Here is a 12,714-nt window from a genome sequence, read left to right as displayed (position 1 = left end):
GTCCTGAGGGAGCTTGCACCTGTTTGACTTTACATATACATACTTAGGTTTGTCCATCAGTTGTCTCCTCTTCAAGGAGGTATGTGAGTTCATGGTTTAAGCATATAAATTTAAACGTTAAATATTAAAAGAAGAAGTCAGAAATAGCCTGTTTGAGTCTTACATGAGTGAAATGTGTTGGGTTTCAGCAGCAGAATATATAGAAGGAAATGAAATCATTTTTTTAAAGAGCATAGTTTGGAATAAGGAAAGAATATGTGCACCTAGATGAACGAATTAGAACTCTGCCTGCCCTTTAGGGTTTGGTAATGTTACCAGATAAAAAAGAAGAAAAGCTGTTCTGCATTGTTTCAATACATTCTTAATCAACTTGGGCTTCAGAAGGACAGCTGGAGGCTAAGAGGCTGGGTTTTTCATCCAATGTGCAGTGGAAGTAATTTTGGAAAAGTTTGTTTGCATTATGCTGCCTAAAACACTGTGTTTTAGAAAGAGGCTTTTGCATTGAAAAGCTTCTCATCCTCGCCTCTGGGAGTCTAGTGCCTCCTAGAGCTGCTTGTGCCCTCAGCCCTGTAATGTGATATCCCTCCTCCTGGATTGGTCAGAGGGGTGTCCTTTCACTGGGAGCCGCTTTTCCACCACGGCTCCCAAACTTGGCTCAGTCCAGCAGCCACCATCACCACCACTGCGGTTGCTGCTGCAGCTGCAGCTGCTGCTCTCCCTCTGGCTGCTTCTTCGCGTGGCCAGCAGCGAATGGAGCGATGGAGCCCAGACTGTTCTGCTGGACCACTCTCTTTCTCCTGGCCAGGTGGTGCCTACCAGGATTGCCCTGCCCCAGCCGGTGCCTTTGCTTTAAGAGCACCGTCCGCTGCATGCACTTGATGCTGGACCACATTCCTCAGGTACCACAGCAGACCACAGTTCTGTAAGTTCACATAAATTCCCTGGAAACCCTGTTACCCAATGCTTCATTGCTTCTCTGCTAGGACCTGTGTCCTTTTAATTTACGATTCCTATTGCTCTCCCTGCTTGTATACTTAGAAGAGGCTTTTCACTTTTCAAACAATTTCATGGTTCTGCTCTGTTAGACTAGAAAATGTGAGCAATGATGAGTTGACATAAATATATTTGTTTTGGATTCAGTTCTCTTCCAGCATCTTCCAGAACTTACCATTGAGAATTCTCATCTTCATTCTTCCGTCAATAATTTTCCTGCATACTTTCTCAATTTATTCCTATTCATCCTCTACTCCCAAATCTTTGGGCCTCTTAATTGGTCAGCACATGTCTGCCCCATTTGGAAGGAACTAATTTAACTTTAGAGTGTGGTTTCAATTGATTATGTGCTGACAAATTGTTAGGCTTTGTACTGTGTGTACCTCCTGGGAGGGTGAAGTCCTGAGCCCTCAGCACTTGAAGCACTGTCTGTCTCCAGAACAGACCCTCAAATGGTCCAGTAGAGTTCTTGAATGCTTAAAAGCCTTGTGGAGCAGCCGCTTAGACTAATCGGCATCTAGGAGGTATTACGGGATAGTAGGGCAAACCAGAATTTGGAAGTCAAACAGGTCTGAGTTCAAATCCTATCTTCTCATCTTTAATATTCAGATAAGAAACCCAAACATTTAAATTTATTTAGATTAAATTAAGTCATATTTAGATAATTAGAAGGGCAAATCACCACAAAAGAAGAAAAGGATCTGTTTCTAGGGTCTATTTTTAAAGGAAAAAAAAGACAACAAATTCAAAAATTTAAGAAAAAATAAAAGAAGAAAAATGCTGAAAGGTGAAGACTAAAGAGGTTTCCTGCTCTATAATAAATATTTTGTGGGTTGTGTCATGTTCATGGAAGACAAAACTGCTTGCGGTGTTTCAAGTCCATTCTTGGGCAGAGGGAAATAGCTTAAAATTCTTGGAATTTTGAGATATAAATGTTTAAGAGGATCATTGCCACACATTTGTCAGTCATAATCATGAAATGAGGACTTGGTAATAAAAAGTCCAATTTGATGGTATTTACATAGAAAATGACATATTATCCATAGATTTTCTATAAAGCATTTCATTAATTTTATATGCATGCAAATATCAAAATAAGTCTTACTGTAATAACTAAAAGGATTCTTGAACTTGGGAGCACTGCTTATTGCTATGTGGACAGCACAGTTCTGCAAGTTGCCTTCAGACTCAGAACCAGCCATTTGTCCTTTTGTAGTGACAGTTTTTTGGTAGATAGCAGCAAAGCCTTGGAGAAGGGGCTGCTTGTCTAATCAAGTGTCTTGGAGCTACGTGAGGTACAACTCGACCTAAATTTTGTTTCCTAGGTGTTTCAAAGAAGAGATTAGCGCCCATAGACACACACCTCTAAATGTAATGAGCAGAACTGAAATGATGTTGTCAGTGTTGTCATGCAGAGCCTTCCACTATGTTTTAAAATAAAGCTTAATGGTGGGTTCTCAGGCCCTTAGCCAGATCCCTGTCTGGGAGTCTGGTGCCACCACTTACAAAATGTGTTGCCTTGGACAAATTCTTAACTTCTTGGTGTCACAGTTTCCTAATCTGTAAAAATGGAGATGCTAACAGTGTTTGATATGGTTTGGATCTGTGTCCCCACCCAAATCTCATGTTCAATTGTAACTCCCATTGTCGGAGGTGGGGCGCAGTGGGAGGTGATTGGATAGTGGGGGCGGATTCTCATGGTTTAACACCACCTTGGTTGGTGTTGTCATGGCGAGAGTGAGGTATCACAAGATCTGGTTGTTTAAAAGTATGTAGCTCTTCTTGCCTCTCTCTTCCTCTTGCTCTGGCCATGTGAAGTTCTTGCTCCCCCTTTGCCTTCTGCCATGATTGTAAGTTTCCTGAGGCCTCCCCAGAAGCCAAGCGAAAGTTGCTGAACTTCCTGTACAGCCTGCAGAACCGTGAACCAGTTAAACCTCTGTTCTTTGTAAATTACCCAGTTTCAGGTATTTCTTTATCACGTGTGTGAAAACAGACTGATGCACTGTTCACCCTATTGGTTATTTTGAAGATTTAATGAATTAATGCATTTTAAGTACCTAGAAAATTGTTTAGCTCTATGTAAACACTATGTAAACATTATGGAAGTTTTCGCTATTAGTATCATGTTTGCAATTCAGGACAGGAATTACAAACTTAAATATCTCTGGGAACCTGCCAGTAAATAATTTGAGGGAAGTGGGGTAGATGAAAGACAGACTACTGTGTGATGAATAGCAACTAGCCTGAAGCTTGGAGTGTGTGGGGACGGTAATGAAGGCAGAAGCAGCTCTTGCTAATGGGGCAGCCAGCTACTTAGCTAATTGATGGCCTTTGGGGATTTGGGCCATAGTTTCAAGAAAATATGGAAGCCAAAAGTGACATTCCCTAGCTTTTCAATATTAGCAGCTAATTACATTTTTAGAAATGGAAAGGCAAAAATACACAAGCCCAACCATGCATATTTGTAGGTTGCTTTTTGCCTAGGACCTTCAGTTTGTGACTTCCAGTAGAGAAATGGTATAAAAGCTGAGAAGTATATGTAAAGCCTGTAAAAATTGCTCCTCTACTCCTCTGGGGCTAAAAATCTTTGATGTAGGATTGCATTTTATGTCAGCAATATCATGAAAGATGACAATAACAATTATGAAAAAAGGCCAATTAATTTTTGAAAACTAAGGCAAATGGAAGCTGAATGAATTTCTCCCCAGCAGCAGAACCAATAGTTTTTGTTAAACCACCCTTATGTATGTTTATTGTCATTGTAACATGGAAATGATGTAAATAATATATTTAGCTCTGCAAATGGCCAACATGCTTAGTAAATGCTAATTAGTAGTAGTGTTAAAACTTTCTTGATTTTTTCCATTTTTACATGTTTTAAAATTTTAGCCTGAATGCAGAAAATATTTTCCTAAATCATAGATAAGAAAACTGTATTATTTTAAAGATTGGTTACAGTTGATCAGGGTTTTAAGTTTAGAAAAATGCAAAACTGTCCCTCCAAATTTTAATTTCATTCTGCCTATAAAGATATTGTGTTTCTAAACTAATATCATTTACCAAAAAGCCTGCTGCCATTGAGAAAATCTCACTCTTCATGCTGTGGATTTCAGTAAAACAAATCTTTCAGAATTAGAATTTGCAAACAAAAAATTGTCCAGTAATGAACACAGCATCTTTAGGGAGCCTGTTCAGTAATCAGAAGCAGTGTATGGTGAGTGTGATTTGACTCCATCCTATTCCAGGGTCATTAGGTTGTACTTTCCTAATTTCCTTAGTTACTGGTTAAGAAATGGACTCAGTGACTACAAATTGAACATGCTCTAAAAACCACCTTGATTAGAAAAAGTTTTAAGCTTAGGGCTATTTTAATGATCGAGGATTTTCCTAAAAGTCATAAATACAAAAGTATTCACAATGCGAAATTCTAAACATTTAATTTAAAGACATTTTCTTTATGTGGAAAGCTTTCTTTGCTGTCCAAATAATACAAAACTCGAGGAACAAGATGGGGGTGGGGAAATGGAAAATGTCTTATGCTCAGTCATGAAAAAGTGTGTCCAGCTGATAAAAAATTTCACCTTGTTCAAGATGAAAATAGAATTCCTTCAGCTCTTCCAATTTCCATTCATTATATATAATATATATATCATTTATATATATAAAATGATGTGTTATGGAATAATAGTAGCTGCAATCTGAGGCAGCAAACATATATATAATTTTATAATTTAAATTATATATAAAGTTTTATGTTATATATAAAATTTTATAATTTAATATATATATGTATATATAAAATACAACTAAATAGGGCTTACTTTTACCTTTGTTACAAAATTTTTTGTAGCTTGTTTGTAACCGACATAACTTACTGGCTTTGAATGACCACTTGGCAGTAATGAACAGGCCTGAACTCCTTGGACCTTCCCCCACCTGGCATTGTTGAGGGGAAGCATAATGGGACCCAGATGAAGTGTGTCAACATTCAAACTTCCCCCAGTGGTTGACTTGTTGGGGAGAGAAATGAAACTGAAAGTGGGCTGTCACTGACCTCCTGACTCAGGCCAGTGTGGTCCTGTAGAGAGGGGCTGGAAGAGGCTGTTCTGGAAGGAAGGGCAGGTGAGTGTGGATGGAGCCCAAGCAGGAGAAGGGACATAGGGACAATGTGGAGGGGACAGCTTGAGGAGGTATAGGAGTAAAGGCCAGCACCACTGGCTGGGGTGTAATGTACTCTGGAGACTTGGGAGTCTTCCTTCAAGAAACAAATGGACAGACAAATTGTTTTAGAAGGTCAGTGGAGCCAGGATATCCTACAACAGCCTGTACTTAGATGTTATATGCTGATTAAAGTATTAGAACAGTGTTCCCTACACTAAGCGCTGCCTTTCAACCCTACTGTAGATTCTATAAATGAAGTGAAGGGATGTGTTATGGAATAATAGCTTTCTGGGGAGTAGCCGCAACCTGAGCAGCAAAGCTGTGGTCCCTGTGCTAGTTGGAGAGCTACTGCACATGGGAAAAGTTGAATGACATACAAGTCTGGTGTTAGAAGGACCAATTCTGCTTCTGTATTTATGGAGTAAAAAGGGATGGTGAATGTCCTCGTTTGTCAGCTAGGTGGGCAACAAAGACAGTGAAATGAGTGAAAAAGAGGAGAAAAAAAATTGAATCATTGAGAGTGTGAAAGCAAAATAATCCTGGGGCCCCAAAAATCACTAAGCTAAAGGGAAAGGTCAAGCTAGGAACTGCTTAGGGCCAACCTACCTCCCATTCTACTAAAAGTCACCCCTCTGCTCACTGAGATATATCTGTATCCGATTGCCTCCTTTGGAGAGGCTAATCAGAAACTCAAAAGGATGCAACCATTTGTTTCTTATGTACGTATGACCTAGAAGCCCCCTCCCCACTTCAAGTTGTCCTCCTTTGCTTCAAGTTGTCCCACCTTTCCAGACCAAATCAATATTCATCTTACATAAACTGATTGATGTCTCATGTCTCCCTAAAATGTATAAAACCGAACTGTGCTCTATCATGTCATCAGGACCTCCTGAGGCTGTGTCATGGGAGTGTGTCCTCAACCTTGGCAAAATAAACTTTCTAAATTAACTGAGACCTGTCTTGGATATTTGAGGTTCATACATTGTTGAATTTTGTTGTGTTTTACCTGGGCATTCTGGTAGAAGGGGTAGGGGCTCAGAAATATATAAGCTCAGGAGGGAGATAGAGGCAAAACATGCAGTTCTGAAAGTCATTGGGCTAACGGTGTACATTAATTAGGTTGAACAGAAGAAATGAGATTTCCCAGAGGGAAGAATGGGAAAAGGCCACATAGGCTAGAATTCTGGAACGCTCCACGGTCAAGTAAACACAAAGAAGAACAAAAGCCAAGACCGTCACCAGTGGTTGTGTAGGCTGTGTACTGCACAACTCCAAAGTGTGCTGGGAAATGTGCCTCCCTTGCAGCTGTGCAACACAGTGGTCCTGGGGGAAAAGGAGGGAAGAGACAGAGAAACACGTCTACCAAAGACTCAGGAGGAGCCCAGAAGACAGTATCGTTTGTTCTTCAAGAGAGAGGAGGGGGGCCACATCTGTCAGAGCTCGAGGTGGCAGAGTGCAAATTCCACCTCTAAGAAGTTGGAAGAGAGGGACAGGGTCAAGTGAATTTTGTTGTTTATGTTGGTCTGTTTGTTTTTATGAAGGACAGGGAGTGTTTTTTTGTGTGGTAGGCAAAGGGAATGAGAGTAGTGTGGGAAGAGGAAGGATGTGAGAGCTGAGAAATGGATAGGTTTTCTGTTGGACCTCACAGTTTCCAAAGAGAGATACTAGCTGAGATATTGATATAAGCAAGTAACTGAGAGCTTCCTGTCTAGATCAACAGGCAGGACACAGACCTCCTTAATTGGGAGGCAGGGAACCCAGCAGGACAGATGGCAGGCCTCCAACCCACAGTGAGCCAAGGCCTCTGGAAGCCTCACTGCTGCAGCACATGTTCTAACCCAGGTGCAGAATAGGTCTGACATTGATGCTTCTGGCCCCCAAGGGAGAGATAAATATTAGAACAATGTTGAGGATAGCTGGATGTTCAGCTACTACAGTATTTTGTAAATGTATTCCTTTGCTTAGACATCTTTCACAAATAATGTTTATAAAGTTTTGTTTTATTCAATGAAACATTAACTTTACTCAAGGTGATGTAGGTTTAAGTTATGTAAATGTTTATCAAAAACAAATAGGTACCAATATAACTTAAACATCCTGGTATGTTCTTTGTTAATCTGTATATTCCATTCTGCCATGAAGTTCAATAAGCTACTTCACAGGATTCACGAAGGGGTATATCACACAGCCCTTGTTCTTGCTATTATATAAAAGTGGCCATGTCTGACCAAAATTCAAATCACAGACCCTTTTCAAATGCAATATAAAGGCATTCATATGTTCTGCCTTTTGTTTCAGGCAACAGAGTAGCCACAACAAATGACACAACACAGTTGTATTGTCAAACTCTAGACCAGGGATGTCCAATCTTTTGGCATTCCTGGGCCACACTGGAAGAAGAATTGTCTTGGGCCACACATAAAATACACTAACACTAGCAATAGCTGATGACCTAAAAAAAAATTCACAAAAAAATCTCATAATGTTTTAAGAAAGTTTATGAATTTGCTTTGGGCCACATTCAAAGCCATCCTGGACCACATGTGACCTGCAGGTTGTGGGTTGGACAAGCTTGCTCTAGACAATGAAGTGGAGAAACTCAGAGTTATATTTAAAATCCATGTTGTTTTGCTGCTCCTTCTGATTAATTTACATAACTTTGTTGGTCTTCTCCAGTGATTCTTCATCGGAGTAGTAAAAACACCAAGAAACAGTAACTGTGCAATTCTGACTGTTTTACGCATGCATTTTAAAATTAAAAAAAAAAACCGTTGAACATGACTCCAGCTAAAAATACTTTAAAAAATTCCTGTCTACTAACTTCTTAAAAAAAAAATCAGAACTAAAAGCCCTCATTTAACCACAAATGCTACAGAGTGCTAATGGTTACATATGCTATGAGAGACATGCATGATATTTTGTGCAAATGATTTCCAAGAGTAACAACACAGATCTTAAGATTCATCTACTCATGTCACCTGGAGTGTGAGCCCCAGGAATAAGTAAAAGAGGCACCTGCCTACATGCATGGTTTGAAACAAACCTAGAGGTCCCCCAAAGGTAGATTTCCCAACAGCTTACCAGTTCAGCTAATATCCCAATGAAAGATATACATTTTATCTAACTAAATAGAATGACCTCAGCTTATTAAATTAGTGCCTACCAGTCCAGCCCCAATACAATTAGAACATAAGTGGATTGTGTTTATGAAGGTGCAGCAGAAAGTCTAGAGAGGCAGGAACCCAAATGGGCTTTGTGCACACTGTTCTTTATCGGGGGAACCAGCCCCCAATATTTCAACATAGGTCCTTTCTATTTTCCCTAAGTGTCAGCCAGTCTGAGAAATAGAAAGAGTACAAAGAGAGGAATTTTACAGCTGGGCCTCTGGGGGTGACATCACATATCAGTAGGTCCATGATGTCTTCCTGAGCTGCAAAACCAGCAGGTTTTTATTAAGGACTTTAAAAGGGGAGGGGGTGTACGAATGTGGAGTTGGTCACAAAGATCACATGCTTTAAAGGGCAATAAAGATCACAAGGCAAAGGGCAAAGCAAAGATCACAAGGCGAAGGGCAAAATTAGAATTACTGATGATGGTCTATGTTCAGCTGTGCACATATTGTCTTGATAAACATCTTAAACAACAGAAAACAGGGTTCGAGAGCAGAGAACTGGTCTGACCTCAAATTTACCAGGGTGGGATCTTTTCCCCACCCTAATAAGCCTGAGGGTACTGCAGGAGACCAGGGCGTATTTCAGTCCTTATCTCAACCACGTAGTACAGACACTCCCAGAGCGGCTGTTTATAGACCTCCCTCCAGGAATGCAATTCTTTTCCTAGGGTCTTAATATTTAATATTCCTTGCTAGGAGAAGAATTTAGTGATATCTCTCCTACTTGCACGTCCATTTATAGGCTCTTTGCAAAAAGAAAAATATGGCTCTATTCTGCCCAACCCCGCAGGCAGTCAGACCTTTGGTTGTCTTCCCTTGTTCCCTAAAATCACTGTTATTCTGTTTGTTTCCAAGGTGCACTGATTTCATATTGTTCAAACACCCATGTTTTACAATCAGATTTCATATTGTCAAACACATGTTCTACAATCAATTTGTACAATAGTGGTCCTGAGGTGATGTACATCCTCAGCTTACGAAGATAACAGGATTAAGAGAGTAAAGTAAGACAGGCGTAAGAAATTATAAGAGTATTATTTTTGGGAACTGACAAATGTCCACAAAATCTTCACAATTTATGTTCAGAGATTGCAGTAAAGACAAGCATAAGAAATTATAAAAGTATTACTTTTGGGAACTGATATGTGTCCATATTAAAATGAAATCTTCACAATTTATGTTCCTCTGCTGCGCCTCCAGCTGGTCCCTCCGTTCAGGGTCCCTGACTTCCCGCAACAGTTCTTCCTGCCAGGAGTGCATCCATGGCCATTTTCTCCACACTGAGTCTGCTCCTGCTTGTTCTGCAGAAGCAGCTCAGAGCTCACCTCGGGGAAGCCTTTCTTCTCCCTGTTACTCCCAGGCTGCATGACACACCTTTCCTGTCTTATCTGAATCAGGTAATATACCATGTGGAATTAGCGTTATTAACTTGTCTTTCTGAGAGACTGAGTTCCTTCAGGGCAGAGAACAGAGAAGATAGACAATATAAAATATATTAACATAAAATATTTTACATACCAACATATTTTATGTTGGGATATTAACATAAAGTGTGTTGCATGCAGGAATGAGCCAATTGGCCCAGTGAAACTTGAGGGGTGCTGAAAATATTGCCCGTTTGAAAGTTTGACATGGGGCAGGCCCTCCATTCTAAGAGCGCTGTGGACCACTCTGTGTTTAACAGGGAGTTGCCTGGACTGAAACGATTTTAGTTGTAAGCCTCACCTACTACCTCACCTGTGTTGATAACTACTTTTACAGAAAAAGCTTGCAGTATATGCCTGTTCAAAGAGGAAAATAGATTCCAAAGACAAAAATTACTAGGGAAAATGAGGTAAGGGAGAAAAGAGAATTAGAGACTAAATATTCTGACAAGCAGATATAAGAAATATTTGAGTGCTGATGTGATGGTTAATCCTGTAATGCTGTGAGGGTTGGGCACAGGTAGGGAGAAACTTACAAAGATATCCATCTCTCTAGTTGGCACCCTTGTTTTAAACCAGATGTAGGTGCACAGTAAAATGGTTTGTTCTTCATACCTAGATCAGAATGCCTCCTTACCTGGAGCCGTTCCCTTCCTGGCTCACCTTGCCCTGTTAGAGAGAGGCTGATTTTGCCATGGTCTATATTTTGGCCAACTCTAAAGACAAGTATAGTTGAAAAGCTGTTGCAGTGTTGAGAATTTATTTTTAAAATGTTCCAAGTCAGCTAAAAGCAGCCACCAAGTAGGGACTATAACTCCGTTTGCATGGGAATCCTAGACAGCTCTCATGGCACCAGCCCAAGAAAACAATCAATTATTATATTTTTAAACTTCCCAATCTTAGTTATAGTAATAATTATTTTATTTACTTGTACCTCACATTTTCTCAGGAAGAATATCTTTTTTTAAAATTTAATTTAATTTTAAGTTCCAGGATACATGTGCAGGACTTGCAGGTTTGTTACATAAGTAAATGTGTGCTATGGTGACTCGCCGCACCTATCAACCCATCACCTAGGTATTAAACTCCACATGCATTAGCTGTTTATCCTGATGCTCTCCCTCCCTGCCCCGCCCCCACAGGCTCCAGTGTGTGTTGTTCTCCTCCTTGTGTCCATGTGTTCTCATTGTTCAGCTCCCACTTATAAGTGAGAACAAGTGGTGTATGGTTTTCTGTTCCTGTATTAGTTTGCTAAGGATAATGGCTTCCAGCTCCATCCATGTCCCTGCAAAGGAAATTATCTTGTTCCTTTTTATGGCTGCATAGTATTCCATGGTGTATATGTACCACATTTTCTTTATCTAGTCTATCATTGATGGGGATTTGGGTTGATTCTATGTCTTAGCTATTGTGAAGATACGTGTGCATGTATCTTTATAATAGAATGATTTATATTCCTTTGGGCATATACCCAGTAATGGGATTGCTGGGTCAAATGGTATTTCTGATTCTAGGTGATTTATATTCCTTGGGTATATACCCAGTAATGGGATTGCTGGGTCAAATGGTATTTCTGGTTCTAGGTCTTTGAGGAATCACCACACTGTCTTCCACAATGGTTGAACTAATTTACATTCCCACCAACAGTGTAAAAATGTTCCTGTTTCTCCACAGCCTTGCCAGCATCTGTTGTTTCTTGACTTTTTAATAATCACCACTCTGATTTGCATCAAATGGTATCTTATTGTGGTTTTGATCTGCATTTCTCTAATGATCAGTGATGTGCCTTTTTTCATATGTTTGTTGGCTGCATAAATGTCTTCTTTTGAGAAGTGTCTGTTCATGTCCTTTGCCCATGTTTTAATGGGGTTGTTTTGTTTTTTTCTTGTAAATTTGTTTAAGTTCCTTGCAGATTTTGGATATTAGGCTTTGTCAGATGAATAGATTGCAAAATTTTTTTCCCATTCTGTATGTTGTCTGTTCACTCTGATGATAGTTTCTTTTGCTTTGCAAAAGCTCTATAGTTTAATTAGATTCCATTAGTCAATTCTTGCTTTTGTTGCAGTTGCTTTTGATGTTTTCATCATGAAATCTTTGCCTGTGCCTATGTCCTGAATGGTATTGCCTAGGTTTCCTTCTAGGGCTTTTATGGTTCTGGGTTTTACATTTAAGTCTTTAATCCATCTTGAGTTAATTTTTGTATAAGGTATAATTTTTGTGTAATGAGTCCAGTTTCAATTTTCTGCATATGGCTAGCCAGTTTACCCAGCACCTTTTATTAAATAGAGAATCCTTCCCCCATTGCTTGATTTTGTCAGGTTTGTTGAAGATCAGCTGATTGTAGATGTGTGGTCTTATTTCTGAGATCTCTATTCTGTTCCATTGGTCTATGTGTCTGTTTTTGTATCAGTACCATGCTATTTTGGTTACTGTAGCCTTGTTATATTGTTTGACGTCAGGTAGCATGATGCCTCCAGGTTTGTTCTTTTTGCTTAGGATTATCTTGGCTATACAGGCTCTTTTTTGGTTCCACATGAATTTTAAAGTACTTTTTTTTCTAACTCTGTGAAGAATGTCAGTGGTAGTTTAATGGGAATAGCATTGAATCTACAAATTACTTTGGGCAGTATGGCTATTTTCATGATATTAATTCTTCCTATCCATGAACATGGAATGTTTTTCCATTTGTTTGTGTCCTCTCTTATTTCCTAGAGCAGTGGCTTATAGTTCTTTTTGAAGAGGTCATTCACATACCTTGTAAGTTGTATTCCTAGGTATTTTATTCTCTTTGTAGGAATTGTGAATGGAAGTTTATTCATGATTTGGCTCTCTGCTTGTCTGTTGTTGGTTTATAGGAATGCTTGTGATTTTTGCACATTGACTTTGTATCCTGAGACTTTGCCAAAGTGGCTTATCAGCTTAATAAGCTTTCAGGCTTAAACAATGGGGTTTTCTAGATATTGG

General features: G+C 39.5%; 1 protein-coding gene across 3 annotated transcripts in view; it reads left to right on the top strand.

Annotated features, from left to right (window-relative positions):
• The first annotated feature begins 657 nt into the window (after nt 1-657).
• Nucleotides 658-12,714, top strand: part of PXDNL (peroxidasin like) — a 516,310-nt gene continuing 504,253 nt past the window's right edge. For all 3 annotated transcript variants that reach the window (XM_054497848.2, XM_054497849.2, XM_054497850.2), the window contains exon 1: nt 658-922. In XM_054497848.2, coding sequence (XP_054353823.2) covers nt 759-922 — 164 coding nt within the window. In that variant the 5' untranslated portion in view covers nt 658-758. The remainder of the gene's footprint in view (nt 923-12,714) is intronic.

The sequence above is a fragment of the Pongo pygmaeus genome, chromosome 7 (genome assembly GCF_028885625.2).
Source record: "Pongo pygmaeus isolate AG05252 chromosome 7, NHGRI_mPonPyg2-v2.0_pri, whole genome shotgun sequence".
Classification (NCBI taxonomy): Eukaryota; Metazoa; Chordata; class Mammalia; order Primates; family Hominidae; genus Pongo; species Pongo pygmaeus.
This window is presented reverse-complemented; position numbering and strand designations above follow the sequence as displayed.